Genomic DNA, 12,207 nt, shown 5'->3' with positions numbered 1-12,207 from the left:
CAGCTGACAAAGCTCCATATTAACTCATATAGTACCAAAAGCATAGTACCATCCTATTTCTTCCATTTTATTTTTACTGAGAAACAATTCCCACACAATTCACCCTTTTTTTTTTAAGATTTTATTTATTTGACAGAGAGAAACAGTGAGAGAGGAAACACAAGCAGGGGGAGTGGGAGAGGGAGAAGCAGGCTTCCCACTGAGCAGGGAGCCCGATGCAGGGCTCAATCCCAGGACCCTGGGATCATGACCTGAGCCGAAGGCAGGCACTTAATGACTGGGCCACCCAGGTGCCCCACAATTCACCCTTTTAAAGTATACAATTCAGTGTGTTTTAGCATACTCACAAAGTTCTGCAACCACCACCTGTATGTAATTCTAGAATATTCTGTCATCCCCTCAAAAAAATCTGTATCTCCGGCAGTCATTCCCCCCTCCTCCACACCCCCTCCCAGCCACTAATCTACTTTCTGTCTCTACAGATTTGCCTATTGTGACGTTTCATATCAAAGGAATCGTAAGATATGTGGCCTTTTGTGTCTGGCTTCTTTCACTCAGCATCATGTTTTCAAGGCTCATACAAGCTGTAACATGTATTCAGTACCTCATTTATTTGTCAAAAGCCTTTTAAAAGTTCATACTTTGTACCTCAAATGGAATTCCATTTCTAAGATTTTATAGAAATAATCAGAAATGCACCAAAGGATCTGTGTACAAGTGTATATCACAATATTATTTATGATAGGAAAAAAATGTAACATTCACTATAATAGGGACTGCTTAAATAAACTTACACATTTATATGTTAGAATACTATGTAGTATCAGTAAACAAGATTTTAAAGGTTAAGAGGAAAAGCTCATTGTTAAAGAAAGAAGGTTAAAAAACATATTTTATAAAATGTATTTGTGGGATGACATCAACCAAAATATATTACCAGGTATCTTTGGGTAATAGGAATATGGATGGTTTTAAATTTCCTATTTATATTTATATAGTTCAAAATTTTCTTTAATAACTTGAATGATCAGTAATTTGACTCTAGTAACACTTTTCTACCAGGAGAAAAAACAACTTTTGGAATGTGAACAGAAAGGCACTCAGAGTTCAATTCAGAGTCCCTCATATTTTCAGTATATAATTTTATTGTCAGTATGATTATACACACACACACACAACAGAAGAATAAGCTAATCAGTAAGTTGTTTTTGGTTTTTTTTTAAAGATTTATTTATTGTGAGAGAGCGAGAATGAGAGAGAGAGAGAGTACACGAGTGGGGGAGGGTCAGAGGGAGAAGCAGGCTCCTTGCTGAGCAGGGAGCCCGATGCGGGACTCGATCCCGGGACTCCGGGATCATGACCTGAGCCGAAGGCAGTCGCCCAACCAACTGAGCCACCCAGGCGCCCCAGTAAGTTGTTTTTAAAAGTTGTGAAAAGCAAAAAAGAGACAATAAATATAAATGCAGAAATTGAATTAGGTACCAGAAAAATGGAACTGATCAATAATCCAAGAACTGGTTCTCTTACAAAAACAACAAAAGGGATGGAGTTTAAGAAATCTGACAAGAAGGGCGCCTGGGTGGCTCAGTTGGTTAAGCGACTGCCTTCGGCTCAGGTCATGATCCTGGAGTCCCGGGATCGAGTCCCGCATCGGGCTCCCTGCTCCGCAGGGAGCCTGCTTCTCCCTCTGACCCTCCCCTCTCTCATGTGCTCTCTGTCTCTCTCATTCTCTGTCTCAGATAAATAAAATCTTTAAAAAAAAAAAAGAAATCTGACAAGAAAAACAAAAGCTAAACAAATAATATTAGAAATGCAAAAGGGATATAACCAGAGACACTGAGGTTTAAAGTGCAAATAATCCGAGCTACTGAATTTAAAGGTGGGATAAGTGGGAAAGTAAATTATAAAAATGGAGTCAAGAAGTAAAAAAGCTCAAATGATCAGAAAGTGAAAATAAAACTTTTCACAGCCTTACCTCCCCTAAAGAGTCTTTTTTTTTTTAAGGCTTTTTGTGTTTTGGGTTTTTTTAAGATTTTATTTATTTATTTGACAAAGAGAGAGAGAGAGAGAGAGCACAAGCAGGGGGAGCGGCAGGCAGAGGGAGAGGGAGAAGCACGCTCCCTGCAGAGCAGGGAGCCCGATGCTGGGCTCTGGGACCCTGGATCATAACTGGAGCCGAAGGCAGACGCTTAACCAACTGAGCCACCCAGGCGCCCACTCTCTGACTAGTCTTTATGACAGAGAATTTAAAGTAAGTTCTCTCATATTTTCAAGAAACGATCAATTCTAAAGCTTTATAAAGTGTTCTGGAACACATAAAGTCATGGAAAGTTACTAAGTGAATTTTATGAGACTAGTATAACTCTGAGATCAAAACACAACAAAAGTTACCTCCTGCCCCAAAGGAAATGTCCATCCATACACATTAGATAGGAACATTCTAAACACAAAATTAGGCTGCAAAATTTAACATTACCAAGAACAATTTATTATTAGGAAATGCACAAATACCTAAAACCAACACAATAAACTAAATTAATGCTCAAAAACACCCCAATAAAATACCTATTCCTATTAAAAAGTCTAAAAGCCACAAATCACAAAATAATCCACTTATAGTTTTAAAAGTCTCTCCCTAGCCAGTAAGTAAACAATAAAATTAATGGAGTAAAAATAAAAATATTCCAAGTAAAACAAAGAATAAGAGAGACCACCAGGAAAGTCTGACTAATTCGATAAGCCATGAACCAAAAACAAGTAGTTAGTTATATCAAAACAAAATAAGGGCGCCTGGGTGGCTCAGTCGTTAAGCGTCTGCCTTCGGCTCAGGTCATGATCCCAGGGTCCTGGGATCGAGCCCCACATCGGGCTCCCTGCTCAGCGGGAAGCCTGCTTCTCCCTCTCCCACTCCCCCTGCTTGTGTTCCTACTCTCGCTGTCTCTCTCTCTGTCAAATAAATAAATAAAATCTTTAAAAAAAAAAAAAAAAAAAAAAAAAACAAAATAAGTAGAAGTCTAAATGGGGGAAGGAAAATCCCATTCACGTCAGCAACATCAATAATCAGCCCATAAATAAATAAAACAAAACCTGAAAGTATCTGAAACTAACACTAACCCAAAATGTCAGATCCTAAATGTAAAGAAAATTACCCACTTTGACTGAGTTATAAAAGAATTGGAAAAAAAAAAAAAAAAATCAGGGAGCATACTTTGCTTCTAGACTGGCTGGCTTAATAATACAGAGAAACATACGTTTAAATATCCCATTCCTGCCATTAGAATCACACTCAATACAGACAGATTTTAAAGTCGGCCCCTGAACCCAAAATTGTAGTCATACCAGAAATGCTACCTATATAGCCATTAAAAAATATGAGGTACATTTTGATCAACTGACATGGGAAAATGTCCACCATAAATTGTCAAGAGGAAAAAAAAAAAAAAACAGGTATAAAATAAAAGGATCACAACAATCTCATGGTGTATGAGGGGGAAGGCACAGGTATTTAGAAATAAAGATGAACACTCTAGAGTGAGCAGTTGGCTACCTCTGGGTGGTGAGGTCACATGATTTTAGGCTTTTGGAACTTTTGCAAAAAGTACAGTGTAACTTCTATAAATTTGGGGGTAGGGAGGGAAACAGTTTAAATGTAATGAAACACACCAAAATGTCAAAATATCAACAGCATGTGTTTTGAGGTAGCTGAATCATGGTTGTTTCGACATATTTTCCTATGTTTTCCAAATTTTCTACAATAATCATAAAAAACAAACCTCTGTGCAAAACTGTTAGAGAAATGTAAACAACAACATGTTAAAAAATTCACTTGGACCCTCTTGTTCACTTGAGCTTACATGTGCCAAATTCTCAGTTTTTCTCCAATCATTCTATTATTTTCAACATTAAATTCAAAATTTGCCAGGAAGTGTTCCAATCAGAAAAAAATAAAAAGGTCTGAACTGCTCACACACACTTGTTCAAATTAAAAAGGAAAGCAAAATGTGGTGAGGAATCAATAAAGGTGTGGTCCAGAGTCTCACCGTGAAACTGTTGTTGACGTTCTTGGTGCTGGATTCAGCCACACTGGCGTCTGTCAGGTCCACCTCATCAAATATGATCGACTGGAGAGAGACACGGGCACCACGGTCAGTGCGGGGCCAAGGCCCCTGGCCCAGCCACTCTCCCTCACCCGCAGCCAAGCACCCACAATGCCAAGCACCTCGGGACTTGAGCACTTGATAACTACATGGACTGCGTCCACCCTACCTGCTTCTAACCAAGAGCACAGAGCTCACAGGTAGACCTCTGAGTGTTTTTTAAGCCAGGAGTTCATGAGTGATTGCATTAGTGGAGAAAAACAAAAGAAAACAAAAAACCACTGTGATTTCCGTATTTATTTTTTGTAATCAGCATTTCACTTTTATATGTGAAACATGCCCTCACACAGAGTCCACCTGAGGGAGCAGGGCTCCAGCCTGAGGATCCTCTGTCCTTCCAGCTGGCACACTTAGGGGGAAAGGTCCTGGCTAAAATCAATGATTCTAGGAAGAGAGACCAACCCAAATAGAAGGGATCTGGCCATGAAAAAAACCAAAGGAGCAGACCAGAAGGAATCTAGTCCTGGAGAGGGAGACAGCCAGGCTCCAGAAGGAGCACTGGGAATTACACTGGGGACCTTCCCCCCAACCTATTTCCTCTCCACTCTCCCCCCAAATCCCCACAGTGCCCATCTCCTGTTTACCTTACTGTCCCCTCTAAGAGGATTCCATTGGGAACACCTGGAGGAAATGCTAATGACTTAGAAAAGAGACTCACCCTTTTAAAGTAACGAACCTCCTCCCCCAAAATCTCTCCCCACACACACACAGAACTAAAATAACTACAAGCGGTTTTTTGTTTTTTTGGTTTCTTTTTTTTAATGAGGGATGTGGTCAGAACCCTCTCTAAACAAGTTGCTCTGTTCAATTTCAAATTTTAATGCACTCTCTACGGATACATCTAAAAAAAAAAATCTGGAATCTGAATCATTTACATTTTAATACCAAAATATCAGTATTGACAACAATACCGATACAATACTGGTATTCAGAACACCAAAAACTAGCTTTACAAACACACATTTGCTTAAACACAACGGAATTCAGTGGCTTTCAGTGGCTCCTTGTCTTCCACTCGAGCCTGGTGACTCTCGCTGCAAAGCTCACGCACAAGCGGGCACAGGGGAAGGAGGAGCTCGGCTAGAGGCCTCGAGACAGAACTTCACTGTTCTGTTCACACACCAACAAGCCCAATACGCTCCAAAAACAGCTTCAAGTAGTTTCACACGTATGTACTACTTATCTCCAAACTCATTAAGTTGTATACATTAAATATCTATAGCTTTTTGCTTGTCAATTATAAATTGACAGTTTCTTTAAAAGCATTTGTCAATAAAGAGCTTTTAAAGAAAAAAAAAAGATATTTTAGCCCATAAGAAATGTATAAGCCTGTGACCCCCAACTCTTCCAAAAGAAAGATCTTTAACTGTAATTTGATTATTTCTGCGACATTTCCCCCTTCCCCCAATGGTGACATAGGACATTAAGGAAAAGAAAAGTGAGTAAAAGCCAAAGTTTATAAGAAATAAAACATGCCTTGAGACAAATTAAAGCTAGCACCGTGGAGTATTACCAAACTCGCTGGAAATAACAGCTGTAAGCAGTGGAGGTTTGTCCCAGGATGCGGACTCGGTAGGGAAGCTCTCCCCTGCGGCCCCTCCCGAGTCTGTTCTCAAGTGGTCTCCACAGCACCTCACCTTTGCCGTTTTTGCGTAGTACAGCGTTCGGCCCCGCAGCTTAAAGTATCTCCGTTTTGATCGCTGGAATGAATTGTTCTGTTTGGTCAGCATCCCCTCCTTGATGACGGTCTGAAAGCACAGAAATGATCCATGAGCAAGCGTCTGCACGGTGCCCTCGAGCCCATCCCGTGGAACCGCACAGACGGGCCAGTGCGTGTGTGTAGGCCAGGGGCCTGACTGAAGTACTTGTCACGCTCTCCCTAGACCCTGGCCTCTGGACAGGCCAAGCGCGCTGCCCGGGAGGGCTACACAATTCTCTGAGGGACTATGGCGTGCCTGAGCAGTGAGGGTGTCAGGGGCCCACAGTGTGCCTGGCCATGCCCAGGGGATCCACAGAAGGGGACAAGAAGACTCGCAGGGCCACAGTGAGCAGCAAGGGGCCAGAGCATTCTCTAACTTCAGCATTTGGTATTTTTCAGCTATTCTTGGCCCCATCTCCGTGTTCTCTGGCCTCCTGCCATTTCTCAGGATCCTGCTGCCAAAACTGTCGACGTAGCTTGCTATGGGGTTCAGCGCAGCTCCAGGCCTGCACCCCACTCGACCCTCACCCCATTCACAAGCTAGGCATGTGCCTCTGCCCAAACTGTCAGAGAGAACTGCCACAACCAAAGTCACTGAAACTCCTCTCATCCCATAAATCTGATCAGTCCACCAGGAAACTGGAGTTCCTTCCCTTAACAGCTGAGGTGGACAGCAGTCCAGTCCACTCACCTTGGCTCAATAAAAGCCACGAAGGGACATGGCTTCTCCTGGAGCTGTCTGCCCTCTTGTGCTGTCCCGGGGGCTGGTCTAATAGGACAAGGGAGCCCTGCAGGACACTCAGCGTGAAATGCTCAAAGAGCTACTTGATCATTAGACATCTGAACCACTGGGAGCCACGACGAGCAAAAAGAATAAACAACGTGCCTGAAACAAGAGCCTGGTTCTCGGCACGTGCATACTTCTTTTTCCCCAGCTGCCAGAAACGGCCACTGTACAAGAAGTCTCGCTGTGGAATCAGACAGAATGCACAACTCTGCTCCAATACACCAATACCGGTTCAGAGATGTTTCAGATGAATTACCTAATCCCATACAGCTTTGCACTTTAAGTAACTTTTTAAAGAAAGTATCTGTCCAAAGCACTTGGGGACCTGTGGCCACTGAAGACGACATAAGATGAAACCAGACACAGAAACCTCACTTAACCCAGACACGTCAGAAGGCAAGAGGAGAACACCGGTGCGGTCTGGTCCCTCCACCAGCCAACTCCAAACAGAGCAGGGAGGGAACTCGGGATGCAGCTAACCCCCACCCTGAGAAGAACGCCGAAGAACGCCCCTGGTCCCACACACACCACCAACACAGGGCCACGCACCGGGACCCCGACCTGAGCCGCACAGCACCCAGGGGGCCAGGGGGGGACCTGGGAGTGTGGGCCGCCACTCCCCTCCTTGTCCCCGCCACAGGACGCCTCTCAGGCAGCTTCCCAGACAGGGGGAGCCGCACAGGCCAGCTCGTGACCGTGGGCCAGGTGTCACGGGAGCTGTGCTGGCCGGCCGGCCTCGCAGTACAAACAGCAACCTTCTCCAACTCCCAGGAGAAGAACTACTGAGGAATCTCCCTCCTCGTTCTGTGGCACATGACTCCCCCCCCTACTTCTGAGGACATCACCCACCCGCTCTCCCAGGTAATTAAAGAGTGCCAGCAGCAGAGAGAAGACCACAACCTCACCCAATGATCAAAGGAACAGACATGCCACTACAGTCACAGAATCTGAAACTGCCATCCTTAACTAAACGAAGGCACTGCTGTTCGCAAGGGCGGGAACTGTGTCAAGCCAGAGAGAACGCACGCCCCCGGATCCCAGGAGCTGCAGGTAGAAACCATCCCCCATACAGAAGGACTAGCAGGTTGTTTCCTAACATTCTTTTCGGAGCCACGTACACGTGGACACTCATGGCAACGTGCTCTTCGGAGACCCAGAACAGCTACGTCTGCGCACAGCGATGCAGACCCACAGGCGCCCGCACCGCGCTCCGGGACAGCCTCTCCTGCTTGACTTCACAGGACTCGCTCACAGGCGTAGGCACCTCTCCTCGCCCCCACGCGTCTTCCTTACCTCTGCACGGGAAGTCACCACTTCCATCTCCTTCCTAAATGCAAATTAAAAAAAAAAGACAACAAAACCAACAAGCCCAGACCCAGAAGAGTTATAATAAGTTATCTTTAAAGAATAAACGCTAGAGTATTTTTTCTTGCATCTCCCGCCACACATCTCACACATAAAAGAAAAGCAAAATTAAAATACAATCCACTCCACCACACACACACAAATCGTTCAGAAAGCGGATGAGCGCTGCGATCTTGGGCTAACCAAGGAGGGCCGCTGTTCTATTTATAGAACAAGAGCACTCAGAAAAAGACTCTGGTGGGTTTCAGCGGAAAAGGCTGGGGAAAAGATAAAGACCAGTATTTCTTTGAAGCTTTCTCAGAAACTGCGTTTCTTCTCCTGATTCGCTGCTCGAGAATACTATAGATATGCTGCAGAATATTTTTAAACACTCAGTCAAAAGCAATGAACTAAAAGTGGTCAAGAAAATAACACCCCTGAATAATCTGCTGTGTTTTGCATTTGGCAGCTTGTAAATGGCACCCACAGGAAACACTGCTCAGCTGGCAGGGCTCCTCCTTGTGCCCAATGGAGCAGAGAACCAGAAGTCAAAAACCCACACTCAAGCACAGCTCGATCAGGACATGCTGGGCGGCCAGGCTCTTAGAACCATTTTGTCAAGTTCTTTGCACAAACAGAACGGCCCACTCTGTCCTTCAAGCAATCCAGGGTACCTTCATTACCAATAGAAATAAGAAAGGACAGATTCAAAACACACACAGGCACTGAGAATCAGAGTGGGAAAGTGAGCCCGACGCCCACCTCGAGAGAGGAAGTAAATCTCCAAGCTGGACTCCAGGGATGAAACCGGCAGTCTAAGCGTGGCCCTGGGTGCCACAGCCACCCACGGTGAGCAGACAGAGAGCACCTGGCCCACAGGTGAGACTGCCTGGGCACCTGCTGGGGCCGGGGGGGGCGGCGGCGCGCAGCTCAAATCTTTAGTCATCCTGCTCAGGAACAAAGGACTGAGGAAGGCAGCTCTGGAGATGACCTTAAAAAGGCTTCAAACCAGGGGCACCTGGGTGGCGCAGTCAGTTAAGCATCCAACTCTTGGTTTCTGCTCAGGTCGTGATCTCAGTGTCATGGGAACAAGCCCTGCATCGGGCTCTGCGCTCAGCACAGTCTGCTTGAGATTCTCTGTCCCTCGGGCTTGTGGGCTTGTGCTGTCTCTCTAAGAAATAAATAAAATCTTCAGGGGAAAAAAAAAGGCTTCAAACCAGTGGGCAGGGAAAGGCAAGCGCAGGCCCCTCAAGTCCTGGTCAAACATGCCCAGATCACTGACAGCCAGGCCTGTGGGTCTCAGGTCCTCGGGTACACCTTTGCAAAGATGGTTTTGGCCGCAGTACGGAGGAAAGGAAGAGGGAAACCTAGAGGCATGCAGAACAGTCCAGAAACTTTTATAAGAGGGCAGCCAGCAACACTGAGCCTCTGGGAGGGAGACAGGGACACAGACATGAGAGTGCTTGGGGTGCCTGGGAAGAAGGCCACCACGGATGGAGGCGAGGAGGACTCTGGTTTCATGGGGGAGGCTGGGAGCTTCGTTTGGGGCATGCCCACGAGGTCCTCAAGCATGCCAGGGGGAGCTGAGCAGAGAGACGGCAGCGGATATGAGGTCAGGGTGTGAGAGAAGGTTTAACAGAGGAGATGTCTTGGTAAGACCCATATGGAAAAAGAGCAGGAGGGCAGGCACAGGGGACCAGGAACCCCAGGACACCAAGCTTGGGTACAGAGAGGCAGGAACCCAAAGGGAGCATAGAAGAAAGTGGGCACAAGGCCAGGGGCAAGGAGAAAGGCCCCAGGAGGCCACACTCATGATGCCAAGTGGGAGGAGTCAGAGGAGGACCTGCCAGGGCGAAGCCAGAGCACAGCGCACCATATGTGACCGGGATGGGAGGAAGCAAAGATGGCAGGTGGGGTTTTTTAACCCACATGTTTCTTAACTTTTTATAAACATGGGATCACAGTGCACATACCGTACTTGAACTTCCTATTTTTTGTTATGATACACTGTCAACACCCTTCCATATTAGTGAGTATATCTTTCTCGGCTGCAGAATATTTCCATGTATTGCTGTGCTCACTCACAGCAGTACAACTCACTTGGGCCGCTAGAACACGTGGAACGCATCCCGCTCTATACGACCAACACTGCTTCCAAGTATAGCGCTACAACAAAACAGTCTGTGCCTGTCCTGGACTATTCCTTAAAGCACATGACTAGAGGCAGCATTTGGGGCTCAGGACAGCCCAGAAATAGATGCTGGCAGACTTGAAAGCGTGACAAGTGACAGCAGCAGCTTCTCCAGCTGGGGGCAAGGAGGGACCAGTCAGTTGCTGGGCCTAAGACAACAGGTTATCCAAGAGCAAAAATGCTCTCAGTCCCCCACCTCACACATGTGGGCTACGGATGCAATGCAAAAGGCCGAACTTTAAAAGTTTCAGCAGACAATAAAGGAGAATTGAAAAAATACTAAACACAAACTATAAAACCGCTAAAGCCAACTATATTCCAAATGAGAACTTCTGTTGATCAAAGAACCTCACAAAGAAAGGGAAGAGGGAAGCCACGGTCTGGGAGAAGATACACGCCATACTGCCAATGGCCAGAGCCAGCATCCAGAACATTCTAAGAACCCCTGCAAAAGAGTAACAAGAAAAAGCAACTACTAAATGGAAAACTGGCAGAGGGCATGAAGCGGAGCAAGTCCAATGGTGACTAAGAGATGTGAAGGGCAGCATGCTGGACAGAAAGGATCCCTGGGGGCGACATCCTGATGCTCTGCTGGGTTCACACATGCAGTCTATTACATGTGTTTATGCTGCACTGACGTTTACATGCATGTTACTCAGCATGGGACAGAAGTAAAATCTCAGGCAGAGCTCGGGTTAAGTGTGAGAATTTGCACGTGTTCCTGATGACCAGCCTGCCTGAGTGGACAGGGCCAGGGGCTGCAGGCAGGCCAGGAAAGAAGGGGGAAGATAGAGGGGAGAGGAGTGAAAATCTAGTCCAATGTTCACATCAGTGATCTACTCGTCCTTAAACCTTTTTAGTCCTCCGATAAAAACCTACATAAACCTGGTATTAGTCCACATCATCCAAATTCACAAAGTTCAAAAAAGTGGGGATATTAGCATAAAAGTTAATACACAAAAGAACTATTAAAATGTTTCTGTGGAAAAAAGCTAGTAAAACTTATTAACTTAAATTTGCATATCACTTGAAATTTTCATGAGCATTTTTTACATCTGCTTGCCTTCTTAATAGGACAAACACATGCTAATATTCCAATTGGCAAAAAAAAAAAAAAAAACTGGGCAAGGAGAGACTGAATAACTTGTCCACAGTTAAACGCCTACTAACAGACCACAAAGAAACATGAGGTCCCCCTCACTCTTATCTCAAACCTTCTATGGTTTATAGGATATGAATACCATAAACAGTATGGTTTGTTCATAAAAAAAGGCAAGTATGACATACCCAAAGACCTAGAGTTTATTTTAAATGCTTACTGAGTACCCATCATATTTACCAAATACATATGAGGCATTTTTACCTATTAACCTTCCATCAACTTCAGAGTTATGTAGTAATATTCCCATTTTACAAATTAGGGAACTGAGGGTCCAAAGAATTAAGTCAGTCACTCAAGGCCACACAACTAGCAAAAAGACGAACCAGAATTCAAACCTAGGGCCTAGACAGCAGACCAAAAATATTTGTTGGCAAAATGAATCCTAAAAACCTACTGATAACTCTGATTTAAATAAATTAAGCAAAGGTAGCTTCATCAATTCAAAACACCATCCACAAATTCATCCTGATTCATTCTGATTCAGAACTACCTGCAACTTACCTCCAACTCCCCTACCTACCTACCACCCGGTCCTATCACATCCTATCTGAAGCTGAGAGGTCTGCACACCTCGGGCCACAACTGCATGTTGACACATCGGTGTCTCCACGGCACCAACAGCCAGCAGGAGTGAGAGACCCGAGGCACACGTGGGTTACTGCTGTGCTGGAGAAGTCCTCTCAACTCCACACAGCCAGACCCTGTATCTGGTGCCCCACATGAGTTTTTTTCCTAAAGACCCCAAAAATGCTAACTCACAAAAAAAGGACGGCACCATTCTTTTCTTACCAATCAAGAGAAGCCAACTTGCCCTTTGCCACTACCCTGGTTTTCCTCCTTCAACGCGCTGCCTGCAAGATTAAAAGC

At 45.2% G+C, this 12,207-nt stretch overlaps 1 protein-coding gene across 4 annotated transcripts in view; it reads right to left on the bottom strand.

Moving 5' to 3' along the window:
* DGKD (diacylglycerol kinase delta) overlaps positions 1–12,207 on the bottom strand; it is a 116,303-nt gene that overhangs the window by 85,273 nt on the left and 18,823 nt on the right. For 2 of the 4 annotated variants that reach the window (XM_045867701.3, XM_064587275.1), the window contains exons 2-3: positions 5,795–5,905; positions 4,041–4,121 (exon numbers count right to left, since the gene is read on the bottom strand). In XM_045867701.3, coding sequence (XP_045723657.1) covers positions 4,041–4,121; positions 5,795–5,905 — 192 coding nt within the window. Of the gene's footprint in view, positions 1–4,040; positions 4,122–5,794; positions 5,906–12,207 lie in introns of those variants that run through there. The other 2 variants (XM_064587274.1, XM_064587276.1) reach the window with 2 other exon arrangements.

The sequence above is a fragment of the Mirounga angustirostris genome, unplaced genomic scaffold (assembly GCF_029215605.1).
Source record: "Mirounga angustirostris isolate CCGP_5_RB_7025 unplaced genomic scaffold, mMirAng1.0.hap1 SCAF_3, whole genome shotgun sequence".
Taxonomy (NCBI): Eukaryota; Metazoa; Chordata; class Mammalia; order Carnivora; family Phocidae; genus Mirounga; species Mirounga angustirostris.
Note: the sequence above shows the minus strand (reverse complement) of the source record. Positions and strands in the feature narration are given on the sequence as shown.